General features: G+C 35.3%; 1 protein-coding gene across 2 annotated transcripts in view; it reads left to right on the forward strand.

Annotated features, from left to right (window-relative positions):
• The window catches only part of Klhl1 (kelch like family member 1), a 441,438-nt gene that overhangs the window by 275,475 nt on the left and 151,410 nt on the right, over positions 1 to 14,553 (forward strand). For both annotated transcript variants that reach the window (XM_052190812.1, XM_052190813.1), the window contains one exon: positions 2,235 to 2,421. In XM_052190812.1, coding sequence (XP_052046772.1) covers positions 2,235 to 2,421 — 187 coding nt within the window. The remainder of the gene's footprint in view (positions 1 to 2,234; positions 2,422 to 14,553) is intronic.

Genomic DNA, 14,553 nt, shown 5'->3' on the forward strand with positions numbered 1-14,553 from the left:
TGGAAATGTAAGCTGAATAAACCCTTTCCTTCCCAACTTGCTTCTTGTTCATGATGTTTCTGCAGGAATAGAATCCTTGACTAAGACAAGTTGCATGGGGATTGTGTATGTTGTCATACCCAGTATAAGAAAATATGTACAGTTGCTATGCTATGTTCAGAAGACATTATTTTATTATGTTCATCTAATATTTCTATTTCTTAGAATCTTTCCACATTATCTTCAGTCAGTTATTTTTGGTACTAGAATGAAGTGTTCTGATACTGATGTCCCATTTAAGTCAATTAACTCTCTTATTATATACCTTATATGTATTATTATATGTACCTGGACTGGTTAACTGCCTTGCAGTTAATCATCATCAACTTCACATAGAAGAATATCAGATAAATGCTAAGAGATTAATTAATCAGTAGATATAAAATATCCAAAAAGCAGATGAAACATAAGATTTCTCTTTCTGTGTATAGATTTACTTACTTAAGATGACTGTTTCAAGCTTCAAACATTTTCCTTTGAAATTCATAATTCAATAAACCCATAACATCGAGTAAAGTGGAAGCTGTATTTAAAATGTTACCCATATAAAAAATTCCAAAGTCACATGAGTGAAACTTAGAAGTTTATGAGATAGTCAAAGACAAATTTAAAAAATTCATTTTCAAATGATTCAGCAAAATAGAAAACAATAAAAAATCTTTATTTTTGAAGGCAATATTACCTATATCCTATACCTAGAATAAGATCTACGAGATAAAGAATATTTTATTCTAATATCTTTGATAAAATGTGTAGTAAAATATTCTCAACAAAATGCATTCAAGTTTAATTAAATAATGCATCAAGAATATCACCTACCAGTTTTATTGCAAAGATACAAGAATAGTTCCTCAAAGGTACATAAACAAATATATTTCACCACATAAACAGATTTGAAGACATAAATCATATATATGATCAACTCATTGGATATAGAAAGGCACTTTTATACAATTCAACATTGGTTCATCTTAAGTGTCCTAGTGATTCTAGGGATACTATATATCATTTAATAATAATAATAATAATCTACTTTAAGTAATAGTTTAAAAAATAAATACTTTGATATATCTATGAGTATATTGATCAAATTTGAACTTCCTTAGTGATGTTAATTTTTATTTTAAGAAGACTCTGTATAATGCAAAAACAAGAATATTTTCTTACTTTAATATTAGTTAGAATACATATACTTTAAATAATAAGACAGTGATATTATATGTCATATAAATGCATGTTTTAGTATATTTAATTATGATAATAATGTAATGTGGTTTAATATTTTAAAGAAGTATATGTTAAGTGGTACAAAGGATCATTATGAGTATTTTCAAAAGTGCTGAAACAAAAAATCAAACTGAATATTATCAAAAGTTTTGTCCAAGTCACATAAACTATATATTTGATTATATTTGACAAACTGTGATAAGTAGCTTATGTTTCTATTATGTAATGCATACTATTTATGTTGATGCATTATACAGGACACAAAGTTAAGAAAATTAGAATCCTTTCAATATCTAACATCTATAACCACATTTAAAATTAAAGTTGAACTTACTAATGATTGCTATTCAACAATTATTTTCAAATAAAAGTTGGAAACTATATGCATGTAAGTAAACAGAAGACCTTTATCTATATGCAACATTAAAATTGTCAAGAAAATGACAGTGAGGGTATTATTTATTGAAATTAATTTAAAGATGCATTTTAATTATCTTAAACTATTAAAATAATGTTATCCAGTAAAGTACTAATGTCACTAATATACAGCTTTTAAAGTTTAATACTCAACAAATTGAGTTTATATTTATTAAAATATTTTCTTACTATTAATTTGCATTTTGAAAAATAAGAACACAATTGTTTATAAATTCATCCTAATTAGCTAGAAGTCACATTAATGTCAAGACTTTTAGATTCACCCTTTTAATATTAACGATATTTTACACTTCTATCAAAATTGGAAGATTAATCAATTTAAGAAATCAATGTATTAACCACAACAATCCTACATTTAAATATTTTGGCTCCAATATGAATATTTTAAAGGAAAAATAGGAAAGATTGCTATCCTGTGTTCCAAATGTAAGAGTAATGGCCAAGGAAATAAGCTTCTGACATCAAATACATAGAGCATATACTCACTGATTTAGCAAACACTATTAACAGTGAATGTGCATTATTCACAGATACTGGCTGACCTTGAAAACCATGCCCTATTCAAGAATGATTTGGAATGTCAAAAACTGATTCTGGAAGCAATGAAATACCATCTATTGCCTGAAAGAAGAACTTTAATGCAAAGCCCAAGAACTAAGCCCAGAAAATCTACCGTTGGAACGCTTTATGCAGTGGGGGGAATGGATAATAACAAAGGTATGTAAATCTAGATCTCCATTAACTTACACCCTGTGCTGTATCATGACTCAATTTGAATAATGTAAGTTGTATAAACTAACAATATTTACATATAATTTTATTAAAACAATGCAATTAAAAAGTAAGGGAAACTTTAAAACTGTATTTATTATTTGTAATCTCTAGTCCCTTCTTTCACACCTTCATAACATTGATTTATTATATTGGATATTAAAATAGAATTTAAATCATCTCCTTGAAAACCAAGAACTAGATGTTCTGTATATTGGAATGACTCTTCATTTCTATGACAAAGAAATACATTATTAGGAGATAGAGTTTCTAGAAGTACAGTAGTGGAGCAGTTTTACTACTGAGGAGCAGAGCATCTCACACTGCAGACAGTAAAAGGGATAGATAATAACTAATAAGTTTATTGCCAGTGGATATAGTAAATTCTGAATTTAATTTTATGTCTCAATAATTTCTTTATTTGTTTAAAAAAACAATATGTACATTTAAAGAATTTGTCATAAAGGTTTTCTAAAAATGTGATAAATATAAATACATTGGTTCTCTTTATCTCCTTAGTTTATACACAAGACACATAAATACGCATATATGTTCATTCATATTTTGGCACACACAGATACACACACATGCTGAGTGGTACAGGCAAATTGTGTGTACTCTACTGAATGAATGCCATTTGCTGTTTTTAAATGATATATTTCATAATGAAAGTTTGCCATATATAATCAATTATAGTTGTCAAAATACATAGGCCAAATATTGTAAGCATTAAATCATGAATAAATATTACCAAAACATAACTACACTTTCAAAATGAAAACGGTGTGTGAATTTGAATTATTAGCTATTTAATAGCTGTTACTCTTTAAATAATTTCTGCAGAATACTTAATGACATAATATTCTCTTGAATTTTTTGTTATATTTGTCTACTTGTATTTTAAACTCCTGATTTCTTTAAAAACATTGACATTGAAGCTGGTGAATACTGTGGCTTTAGTACAGTTGTTAGAAGATAGAATAATATGAGAATATGAAGAATGTTAAGTGAAATTCTTTGTGAGAATTTGATTGATTTTTTTCTAGCCTGAACTAGTCTAGTCTTCCTTCCTTCCTTCCTTCCTTCCTTCCTTCCTTCCTTCCTTCCTTCTTTCTTTCTTTCTTTCTTTCTTTCTTTCTTTCTTTCTTTCTTTCTTTCTTTCTTTCTTTCTTTCTTTCTTTATTTTCTTTCTTTCTTCTTCTTCTTCTTCTTCTTCTTCTTCTTCTTCTTCTTCTTCTTCTTCTTCTTCTTCTTCTTCTTCTTCTTCTTCTTCTTCTTCTTCTTTTTTTTTTTGGTTTTTTGAGACAGGGTTTCTCTGTATAGCCCTGGTTGTCCTGGAACTTACTCTGTAGACCAGGCTGGCCTCAAACTCAAAAATCCACTTGCCTCTGCCTCCCTAGTGCTAGGATGAAAGGTGTGTGCCACCACTGCTCAGCTGAATTAATCTTTCCTAAATGAAGAAATTCATTAGATATTAAACATTCCTTGGGGATCTTATTTCTCTTTATTTAATAATCATGAATAACCATTCAAATATTATTACACTTATCTGAACACCATCACATATTTAGTATAGGTTCTCTGCGCACTATCAAATGAAAAAATATAAACACAATTCAGCCTCAAACCTTTTGATCTACAATGGTGTTCAGCCTACATGATATGTTAGGGTAATGCTGGCACAACACCTTTGGGAGTAGCTCTCCATATTTTGATAAGAGTTCCATACTTGGGTCTTCTTGGTTTGCTCAAGAACTTGAGACAATATGTTCAATTTGACTTAGAGTAAAACAAAAAAAAATGTCTAAATAAAACAGAAAACAAGACAATTAAAAACAACCATAAATCTACTCCTACATTACATTACATTCTGCTATAACCCTAGATCATGTCCTTCCTCAGCCTTCATCAAAGAAAACAGAAAGAGTGTCAGGACCAGAGGGGATGGAGGACACTATGAAAACACAGATCTCTAAATAAACATGATCATGGTTCATATGATTTTTGTGGAGACTGAGGGTCAAATGCACAGTGAAGGTCCATTGACTCTAGATGGATGGAGTTGTGAGAAAGTGCAAGAAATAGAGGGATGGGAGACTTTTACTGGGATATAATTTAAGAGAAAAAATCTATTTTCAGTAAAAGGAACACACACATACATGATATCAGGAGTGTTATAGCATATTATTGATTATATCAGAAATACATTGAAAGCCAAGTGTTTAAATAGTAAGAATTGTTATTATACCTTAGCCATAAAGGACTTACATATTACATATAGGTAGTAAATACAGAAAAATAAATCAAAGAATATTTCTTTTTTATAACAAAAACTCTGGAAGAGCTCAGTGAGAGAAGACACACCTGACCCTTGAGAGACTTGAGGCCTCAGGGAATAAGGAGACAAATCGAGGTGTGCGGTGGTGTGGGCTCATGGGGATGTCCTCTTGGAGACAGGGTGGGGAGGAATGTGATGAGGAACTGTCTGAGAGCAGAACAGGAAGGGGATAACCACAGGACTGTTGAAAGATTAAAGATATTTTTTAAAAAAGAAAGAAATGTAAATATTGAATAGGAAATAGAGAAATTCTGAGGATTTATATCCTGTTTCTATTCTGTCAAGTATTCTCTGCAACTTATTAGTTTGTGCTATCTGTAAAGAGATATTAGCTTTTTTAAAAATATAGGTTTGCTTTCCATGAAACGTAATAGGGCAAAAGTAATAAATATATGAAAACTTATGGAGCAATAAAATGAGAGATCAGTTTTCTTTTTTTTAAAGATTTGTTTGTTTGTTCATATGAGTACACTGTAGCTGTCATCAGGCACACCAGAAGAGGGCATCAGATCCCATTACAGATGGTTGTGTGCTACCATGTGGTTGCTGGGAATTAAACTTAGAACATCTGGAAGAGCAGTCAGTGCCCTTAACTGCTAAGCCATCTCTCCAGCCCAAGAGCAGATTTTTTTTTTTAAATACAACAACAACAACAACAAATCCTGATTTACTTCTTAGGGCTTATTTAGGGATCCATTCACCATGTCATCATGGTTGTTTTATATGCAATAATATATCTGTAACTTCTAAACATGGCTGTCCAACTGGCACTTTTCTGATTTCTTTAACTGACAGAATTTAGATCTGTCAATAACCTCTCTTAATATGCTGATAGGTGTTATATAGATATTGTGAATATGCAAACATTGCCCTAAGCAATTTGATAATGACGCACACTATGTACACTTGTTTATGCATGCTAGACTGTAAATTGAGAACTAGTTTTGTCCAGTGAGACACATGACTATAATTACGGCCTCAAAGAAGCTACCATCTTTATCAATTAAAATATTGAAAACAAAACGTTTTAAAATAAAGTTACTGGATGGGGAATGTAGTTGAGTGAATATAATGCCTAATTACCTAACCTAACTATATTCTGAGTATTTCTTTTCAGCTGTAGTATAAAGATGCCAGGTATTTGCTAAATATTCTTATGGGATAGGAAGATAATACTGATGATTAAAATAGATATGAAGTTGTACCATAGGAAGACTATGAGCTGTTTAAGAAATGAGTTGTACTGGAACTGAGCTAAAAAAGAACAACTAATATTAACTTGTGATGAAAACTGTAAGCTAGCTAAGACCTAACAGCTTCTCTTTGGCTTGGGAATTCTGAATGTCTTTTATAAAGAGGTAATATTATTCTAAAGACACCATCATTATCCTTTCCCAGTTTGATGGTTGCCGTTTTGTCCTTTTAACAGTGTCCTTTGCCTTACAGAAACTTTGTAATTTTATGAGGTCCCATTTGTCAATTCTTGATCTTAAAGCATAAGCTATTGGTGATCTGTTCAGGAAGTTTTCCCCTGTGCCCATGTCCTCAAGGGTCTTCCCCAGTTTCTTTTCTATTAGTTTCAGTGTGTCTGGTTTTACATGGAGGTCCTTGATCCACTTGGAGTGAAGTTTAGTACATGGAGATAAGAATGGATCAATTCGCATTCTTCTGCATGCTGACCTCCAATTGATCCAGCACCATTTGTTGAAAAGGCTATCTTTTTTTCCACTGGATGTTTTTGGCTCCTTTGTCGAAGATCAAGTGACCATAGGTGTGTGGATTCATTTCGGGATCTTCAATTCTATTCTATTGGTCCACTTGTCTGTCACTGTGCCAATACCATGCAGTTTTTAACACTATTGCTCTGTAGTATTGCTTGAAGTCCGGGTTACTGATTCCTCCAGAATTTCTTTTGTTGTTGAGAATAGTTTTAGCTATCCTGGGTTTCTTGTTATTCCAGATGAATTTGAGAATTGCTTTTTCTAACTCTGTGAAGAACTGAGTTGGGATTTTGATGGGGATTGCATTGAATCTGTAGATCGTTTTTGGCAAGATGGCCATTTTAACTATATTAATCCTGCCAATCCACGAGCATGGCAGATTTTTCCATTTTCTGAGGTCTTCTTCGATTTCCTTCTTCAGAGACCTGAAGTTCTTGTCATATAGATCTTTCACCACATCTGATAGAGGGCTAATATCCAATATACACAAAGAACTCAAGAAGTTAGACCCCAGGGAACCAAATAACCCTATTAAAAATGGGGTACAGATCTTAACAAAGAATTTTCACCTGAAGAAATTCGGATGACGGAGACGCACCTTAAGAAGTGCTCAACATCATTAGTCATTAGGGAAATGCAGATCAAAACAACCCTGAGATTTCACCTTACACCAGTCAGAATGGCTAAGGTCAAAAACTCAGGAGACAGCAGGTGTTGGCGAGGATGTGGAGAAAGAGGAACACTCCTCCACTGCTGGTGGGGCTGTAAGATGGTACAACCACTGTGGAAATCAGTCTGGAGGTTCCTCTGAAAACTGGACATGAGACTTCCAGAGGACCATACTATACCTCTCCTGGGCATATACCCGAAGGATTCCCCGGCATGCAATAAAGACACATGCTCCATTATGTTCATAGCAGCCTTATTTATAATAGCCAGAAGCTGGAAAGAACCCAGATGCCCCTCAAAGGAGGGCATGGATACCTAAGTGAGGTATCCTAAGTGAGGTAACCCAATCACAAAAGAATACATATGGAATACAATCTCTGATAAGTGGATATTAATTAATACCCAAGGCACAAATTGCATAACAAATGACTCCCATGTAGAAGTATGGAGAGGGTCCTGATCCTGGAAAGGATTGATCTAGCATTGGAGGTGAATATAAGGACAGAGAAAAAGGAGGGAGGTGATTGGAGAAGGGATGGAGAGAAGAAGGTTTATGGGACATATGGGGAGAGGGGATCCGGGAAAGGGGAAATCATTTGGAATGTAAACAAAGAATATAGAAAATAAAAATATTTAAAAAAAAAAAAGACACCATCATTAAAATCAGACAGCAATGCATGTTGAAAGGCTTGATGTCACTTAAAATCCCCATGGACTGAAATCTCAACACATTATTATAATTCTGTTGAAGTAGAATGATCATATGAGTTGCAGTAAATAAAAGCATAAACTAACCCTGCCATGCATGCATTCAACTCTCTCTCTCTCTCTCTCTCTCTCACTCTCTCTCTCTCTCTCTCTCTCTCTCCCCCCCCCCTCTCTCCCCCCTCTCTCTCTGCATATGTTTATTACAAATGAAGGTACCTTAGCAGTAACCAGGAAGAACCTTCTTATTATATTATGTAATAAAGACAGATAGGCTAGTAAACCTGAACATAAGAGAATAAGGACACCATGAAATAATAGTAGTGTTATACAGGAAAGATAAGAGGTAATAAATTGTTTATGAAAGTGATATTCAAATGCAGATGAGGATGCCTAAATGCCTTGGAAGAAAATTACAATAGCATTCAAGAATGAAAACCCAAATAAAAGAATTAAATAATGAATGTAAATTAGCAGCATTCAGTGCAGGTGTTTCATTGTTATGATTAAGATAAAATTAGGGAACTTATACATGTGAATCAAGTGTTACCCCTGAAATATTTTCCCCTGAAAATCATTATGTTTTGGAATATGATATTTCCACAGAAACCCTTTGTTGCAAGATTAATTCCCAGATGTTCTCCTTACTAGATGGAACATTTATTAATATAGATAATGTGAGAAGGTATAGTTACTAAAGAGAATTTGATGAATGCATCTGTATCTTTGACCTTCTCTATTGTGTTTTCGAGTTCTATGAAATGAAGTTTGTTATGTTCTCACCATTTATTTAGCAGAACCAAGCAAAAGTGTTGTGAAATGATAAAATGAAATTGTCATTCTTTTGAGTCAGTTAAATGACAGTTTGTAATGAAGACACTATACAGAGAAAGTTTGCATAATAATATGCTTGTCACTAAAAGTCTTGAAAAACATATCAGTAAGAATGAAATAATTTTAACATGGTCTAAATAATTTAAATATAATTGATATATTTACACTTATTAAATATAAAATATTTATTAAAATTATAAAATATAGTATTAAAATTATTTAAAAATTTAACTAATAATAACTATACAGAAATACTAAATAATATTAGCAGCAACCAAAATAAAAATAATTTTAAAATCTGTTGGTGTGTTGTATGAGTAAACTTCCTATATTTTCAATAATACATTTATTTGAAACAACACAGTACCTCAAATATTTTTAAAACCCTGACTCAAAGGTGGAAAAAATAATTGCTTACATTGAAGTATAATACTATATACACTATCTTGCATACTTGCATGCTTATTTAAGATGTTAGGTAATTTTTCATTTGATTATTAATTTATTTACTTTTTTAATATATATTTTTATTTTCTATATTTTTTGTTTACAATCCAAAAGCTTTCCTCTTTCCCAGTTCCCCCCTCCCCATATGTCCCATAAGTCCTCTTCTCTCCAACCATTCTCCTATCTTTCCCCCTCCCTTTTCTCTGTCCTGGTACTCCCCTACAATGCTAGATCAAGCCTTTCCAGAATTAGGGCCCTCTTCTTCCTTCTTCATGGGAATCACTTGATATGCTAATTGTATCTTCAGTATTCAGAGCTTCAGGGCTAATTAATATCCACTTATCAATGATTGCATTCCATGTGTATTCTTTTGTGATTGCCTTACCTTGCTTAGGATGATATTTTCCAGTTTCATCCATTTGCCTAAAAAATTCATGAATTCATTGTTTTTAATTGCTGAATAGTACTCCATTGTGTATATATACCACATTTTCTGTATCCATTCCTCCAATGAGGAACATCTGGGTTCTTTCCAGCTTCTGGCTATTATAAATAAGGCTGCTATGAACATAGTGGAACATGTGTCCTATCGCATGCTGGGGAATCCTCTGGGTACATGCTCAGGAGAGGTATAGCAGGGTCCTCCGGAAGTGTCATGTCCAGTTTTCTTAGGAACCGCCAGATGGATTTCCAGAGTGGTTGTACCATCTTACAGCCCCACCAGCAGTGAAGGAGTGTTCCTCTTTCTCCACATCCTCGCCAACACCTGCGGTCTCCTGAATTTTTAACCTTAGCCATTCTGACTGGTGTGAGGTAAAGTCTCCCATGGCTCACCCTCTGACTGTTCCTCATCCCATACCACCTCCCCAGACCCTGTCTCCATGAGAATACCCCTCTCCCCAACCTGACCTCTAAAACCCCTGGGACTTCTTGTCTCTTGAGGGTTAGGTGCATCATCTCTGAACACAGACCCGGCAGTCCTCTGCCGTATATGTGTTGAGGGCCTCATATAAACTGATATATTCTGCCTGGTTGGTGGTCCAGTGTTTGAGAGATTTCAGGGGTCGAGATAAGTTGTGACTGCTGATCCATCCCCCTACAGGGTCACTGTCCTCCTCAGCTTCTTTCAGATTTTCCCTCATGCTCTCCCCAATTGTGATTGCTTCCTTTTCCCTCAACAAGTAGGACTGAGGTACCTCCCTTGGACCTTTATCTTGCTGACCTTTTTAAGTTCTAGGAATTATATATTAAGTATTCTTTATTTATTTTAATTTTTTTGGATAATATCTATTTATTAGTGAGTTCATACCAAGCATTTCCCTTTGGGTCTGAATTACCTCACTCAGGCTGATATTATCTAGTTACATCCTAATGCCTACAAAACTCAGGATGTTCTGTTCTTTTTTTTTTCATTTTTTTTATTCGATATATTTTTAATTTACATTTCAAATGATTTCCCCTTTCCTTGCCCCCCCCACTCCCCGAAAGTCCCTTAAGCCCCCTTCTCTCCCCCTGTCCTCCCACCCACCCCTTCCCACTTCCCCATTCTAGTTTTGCTGAATACTGCTTCACTGAGTCTTTCCAAAACAAGGGTCCACTCTTCCTTTCTTCTTGTACCTCATTTGATGTGAAGATTATGTTTTGGGTATTCCAGGTTTCTAGGTTAGTATCCATTTATTAGTGAGTGCATACCATGATTCATCTTTTGAGTCTGGGTTACCTCACTTCGTATGATGTTCTCTAGATTCATCCATTTGCCTAAGAATTTCATGAATTCATTGTTTCTCATGGCTGAATAGTACTCCATTGTGTAGATATACCACATTTTTTGCATCCACTCTTCTGTTGATGGATACCTGTGTACTTTCCAGCATCTGGCAATTATAAATAGGGCTGCTATGAACATAGTAGAGCATGTATCCTTATTACATGGTGGGGAATCCTCTGGGTATATGCCCAGGAGTGGTATAGCAGGATCTTCTGGAAGTGAGGTGCCCAGTTTTCTGAGGAACCGCCAGACTGATTTCCAGAGTGGTTGTACCAATTTGCAACCCCACCAGCAGTAGAGGAGTGTTCCTCTTTCTCCACACCCTCTCCAACACCTGCTGTCTCCTGAATTTTTAATCTTAGCCATTCTGACTGGTGTAAGGTGAAATCTCAGGGTTGTTTTGATTTGCATTTCCCTAATGAATAATGAAGTTGAGCATTTTTTAAGATGCTTCTCCGCCATCTGAAGTTCTTCAGGTGAGAATTCTTTGTTTAACTCTGTACCACATTTTTTAATAGGGTTGTTTGGTTTTCTGGAGTCTAACTTCTTGAGTTCTTTATATATATTGGATATTAGCCCTCTATCTGATGTAGGATTGGTGAAGATCTTTTCCCAATTTGTTGGTTGCCGATTTGTCCTCTTGATGGTGTCCTTTGCCTTACAGAAACTCTGTAATTTTATGAGGTCCTATTTGTCAATTCTTGCTCTTAGAGCATACGCTATTGGTGTTCTGTTCAGAAACTTTCTCCCTGTACCGATGTCCTCAAGGGTCTTCCCCAGTTTCTTTTCTATTAGCTTCAGAGTGTCTGGCTTTATGTGGAGGTCCTTGATCCATTTGGATTTGAGCTTAGTACAAGGAGACAAGGATGGATCAATTCGCATTTTTCTGCATGCTGACCTCCAGTTGAACCAGCACCATTTGTTGAAAAGGCTATCTTTTTTCCATTGCATGTTTTCAGCCTCTTTGTCGAGGATCAAGTGGCCATAGGTGTGTGGGTTCATTTCTGGATCTTCAATCCTGTTCCATTGATCCTCCTGCCTGTCACTGTACCAATACCATGCAGTTTTTAACACTATTGCTCTGTAGTATTGCTTGAGGTCAGGGATACTGATTCCCCCAGAATTTCTTTTGTTGCTGAGAATAGTTTGAGCTATCCTGGGTCTTTTGTTATTCCAGATGAATTTGATAATTGCTCTTTCTAACTCTGTGAAGAATTGAGTTGGGATTTTGATGGGTATTGCATTGAATCTGTAGATTACTTTTGGCAAAATGGCCATTTTAACTATATTGATTCTACCGATCCATGAGCATGGGAGATTTTCCCATTTTTTGAGGTCTTCTTCCATTTCCTTCTTCAGAGTCTTGAAGTTCTTGTCATACAGATCTTTCACATGTCTGGTAAGAGTCAGCCCAAGATAATTTATACTGTTTGTGGCTATTGTGAAGGGGGTCATTTCCCTAATTTCTTTCTCAGCCTGCTTATCCTTTGAGTATAGAAAGGCCACTGATTTGCTTGAGTTGATTTTATAACCTGCCACTTTGCTGAAGTTATTTATCAGCTGTAGGAGTTCTCTAGTGGAGTTTTTTGGGTCACTTAGGTAGACTATCATGTCATCTGCAAATAATGATAGTTTGACTTCTTCCTTTCCAATTTGTATCCCTTTGACATCCTTATGTTGTCTAATTGCCTGAGCTAGTACCTCAATATTGAAGTACTATAAGTACAATATTGAAAAGATAAGGAGAAAGGGGGCAGCCCTCTCTAGTCCCTGATTTGAGTGGGATTGCTTCAAGTTTCTCTCGATTTTTTTTAAATTCGGTATATTTTTTATTTACATTTCAAATGATTTCACCTTTCCTAGCCCCCCCACTCCCAAAAAGTCCCGTAAGCCCCCTTCTCTCCCCCTGTCTTCCCATCCACCCCTCCCTGCTTCCCCGTTCTTGTTGTGCTGAATACTGCTTCATTGAGTCTTTCCAGAACAAGGGGCCACTCTTCCTTTCTTCTTGTACCTCATTTGATGTGTAGATTATGTTTTGGTTATTCCAGGTTTCTAGTTTAATATCCACTTATTAGTGAGTGCATACCATGATTCATCTTTTGAGTCTGGGTTACCTCACTTCGTATGATGTTCTCTAGATTCATCCATTTGCCTAAGAATTTCATGAATTCATTGTTTCTAATGGCTGAATAGTACTCCATTGTGTAGATATACCACATTTTTTGCATCCACTCTTCTGTTGAGGGATACCTGGGTTCTTTCCAGCATCTGGCAATTATAAATAGGGCTGCTATGAACATAGTAAAGCATGTATCCTTATTACATGGTGGGGAATCCTCTGGGTATATGCCCAGGAGTGGTATAGCAGGATCTTCTGGAAGTGAGGTGCCCAGTTTTCTGAGGAACCGCCAGACTGATTTCCAGAGTGGTTGTACCAATTTGCAACCCCACCAGCAGTGGAGGAGTGTTCCTCTTTTTCCGCACCCTCTCCAACACCTGCTATCTCCGGAATTTTTAATCTTAGCCATTCTAACTGGGGTAAGGTTTTTGAAATCTCAGGGTTGTTTTGATTTGCATTTCCCTAATGACTAATGAAGTTGAGCATTTTTTAAGATGCTTCTCCGCCATCCGATGTTCTTCAGGTGAGAATTCATTGTTTAACTCTGTACGACATTTTTTAATAGGGTTGTTTGGTTTTCTGGTGTCTAACTTCTTGAGTTCTTTATGTATATTGGATATTAGCCCTCTATCTGATGTAGGATTGGTGAAGATCTTTTCCCAATTTGTTGGTTGCCGATTTGTCCTCTTGATGGTGTCCTTTGCCTTACAGAAACTCTGTAATTTTATGAGGTCCTATTTGTCAATTCTTGCTCTTAGAGCATACGCTATTGGTGTTCTGTTCAGAAACTTTCTCCCTGTACCGATGTCCTCAAGGGTCTTCCCCAGTTTCTTTTCTATTAGCTTCAGAGTGTCTGGCTTTATGTGGAGGTCCTTGATCCATTTGGATTTGAGCTTAGTACAAGGAGACAAGGATGGATCAATTCGCATTCTTCTGCATGCTGACCTCCAGTTGAACCAGCACCATTTGTTGAAAAGGCTATCTTTTTTCCATTGCATGTTTTCAGCCTCTTTGTCGAGGATCAAGTGGCCATAGGTGTGTGGGTTCATTTCTGGATCTTCAATCCTGTTCCATTGATCCTCCTGCCTGTCACTGTACCAATACCATGCAGTTTTTAACACTATTGCTCTGTAGTATTGCTTGAGGTCAGGGATACTGATTCCCCCAGAATTTCTTTTGTTGCTGAGAATAGTTTGAGCTATCCTGGGTCTTTTGTTATTCCAGATGAATTTGATAATTGCTCTTTCTAACTCTGTGAAGAATTGAGTTGGGATTTTGATGGGTATTGCATTGAATCTGTAGATTACTTTTGGCAAAATGGCCATTTTAACTATATTGATTCTACCGATCCATGAGCATGGGAGATTTTCCCATTTTTTGAGGTCTTCTTCCATTTCCTTCTTCAGAGTCTTGAAGTTCTTGTCATACAGATCTTTCACATGTCTGGTAAGAGTCAGCCCAAGATAATTTATACTGT

This window comes from Apodemus sylvaticus, chromosome 8, assembly GCF_947179515.1.
Source record: "Apodemus sylvaticus chromosome 8, mApoSyl1.1, whole genome shotgun sequence".
NCBI lineage: Eukaryota > Metazoa > Chordata > Mammalia > Rodentia > Muridae > Apodemus > Apodemus sylvaticus.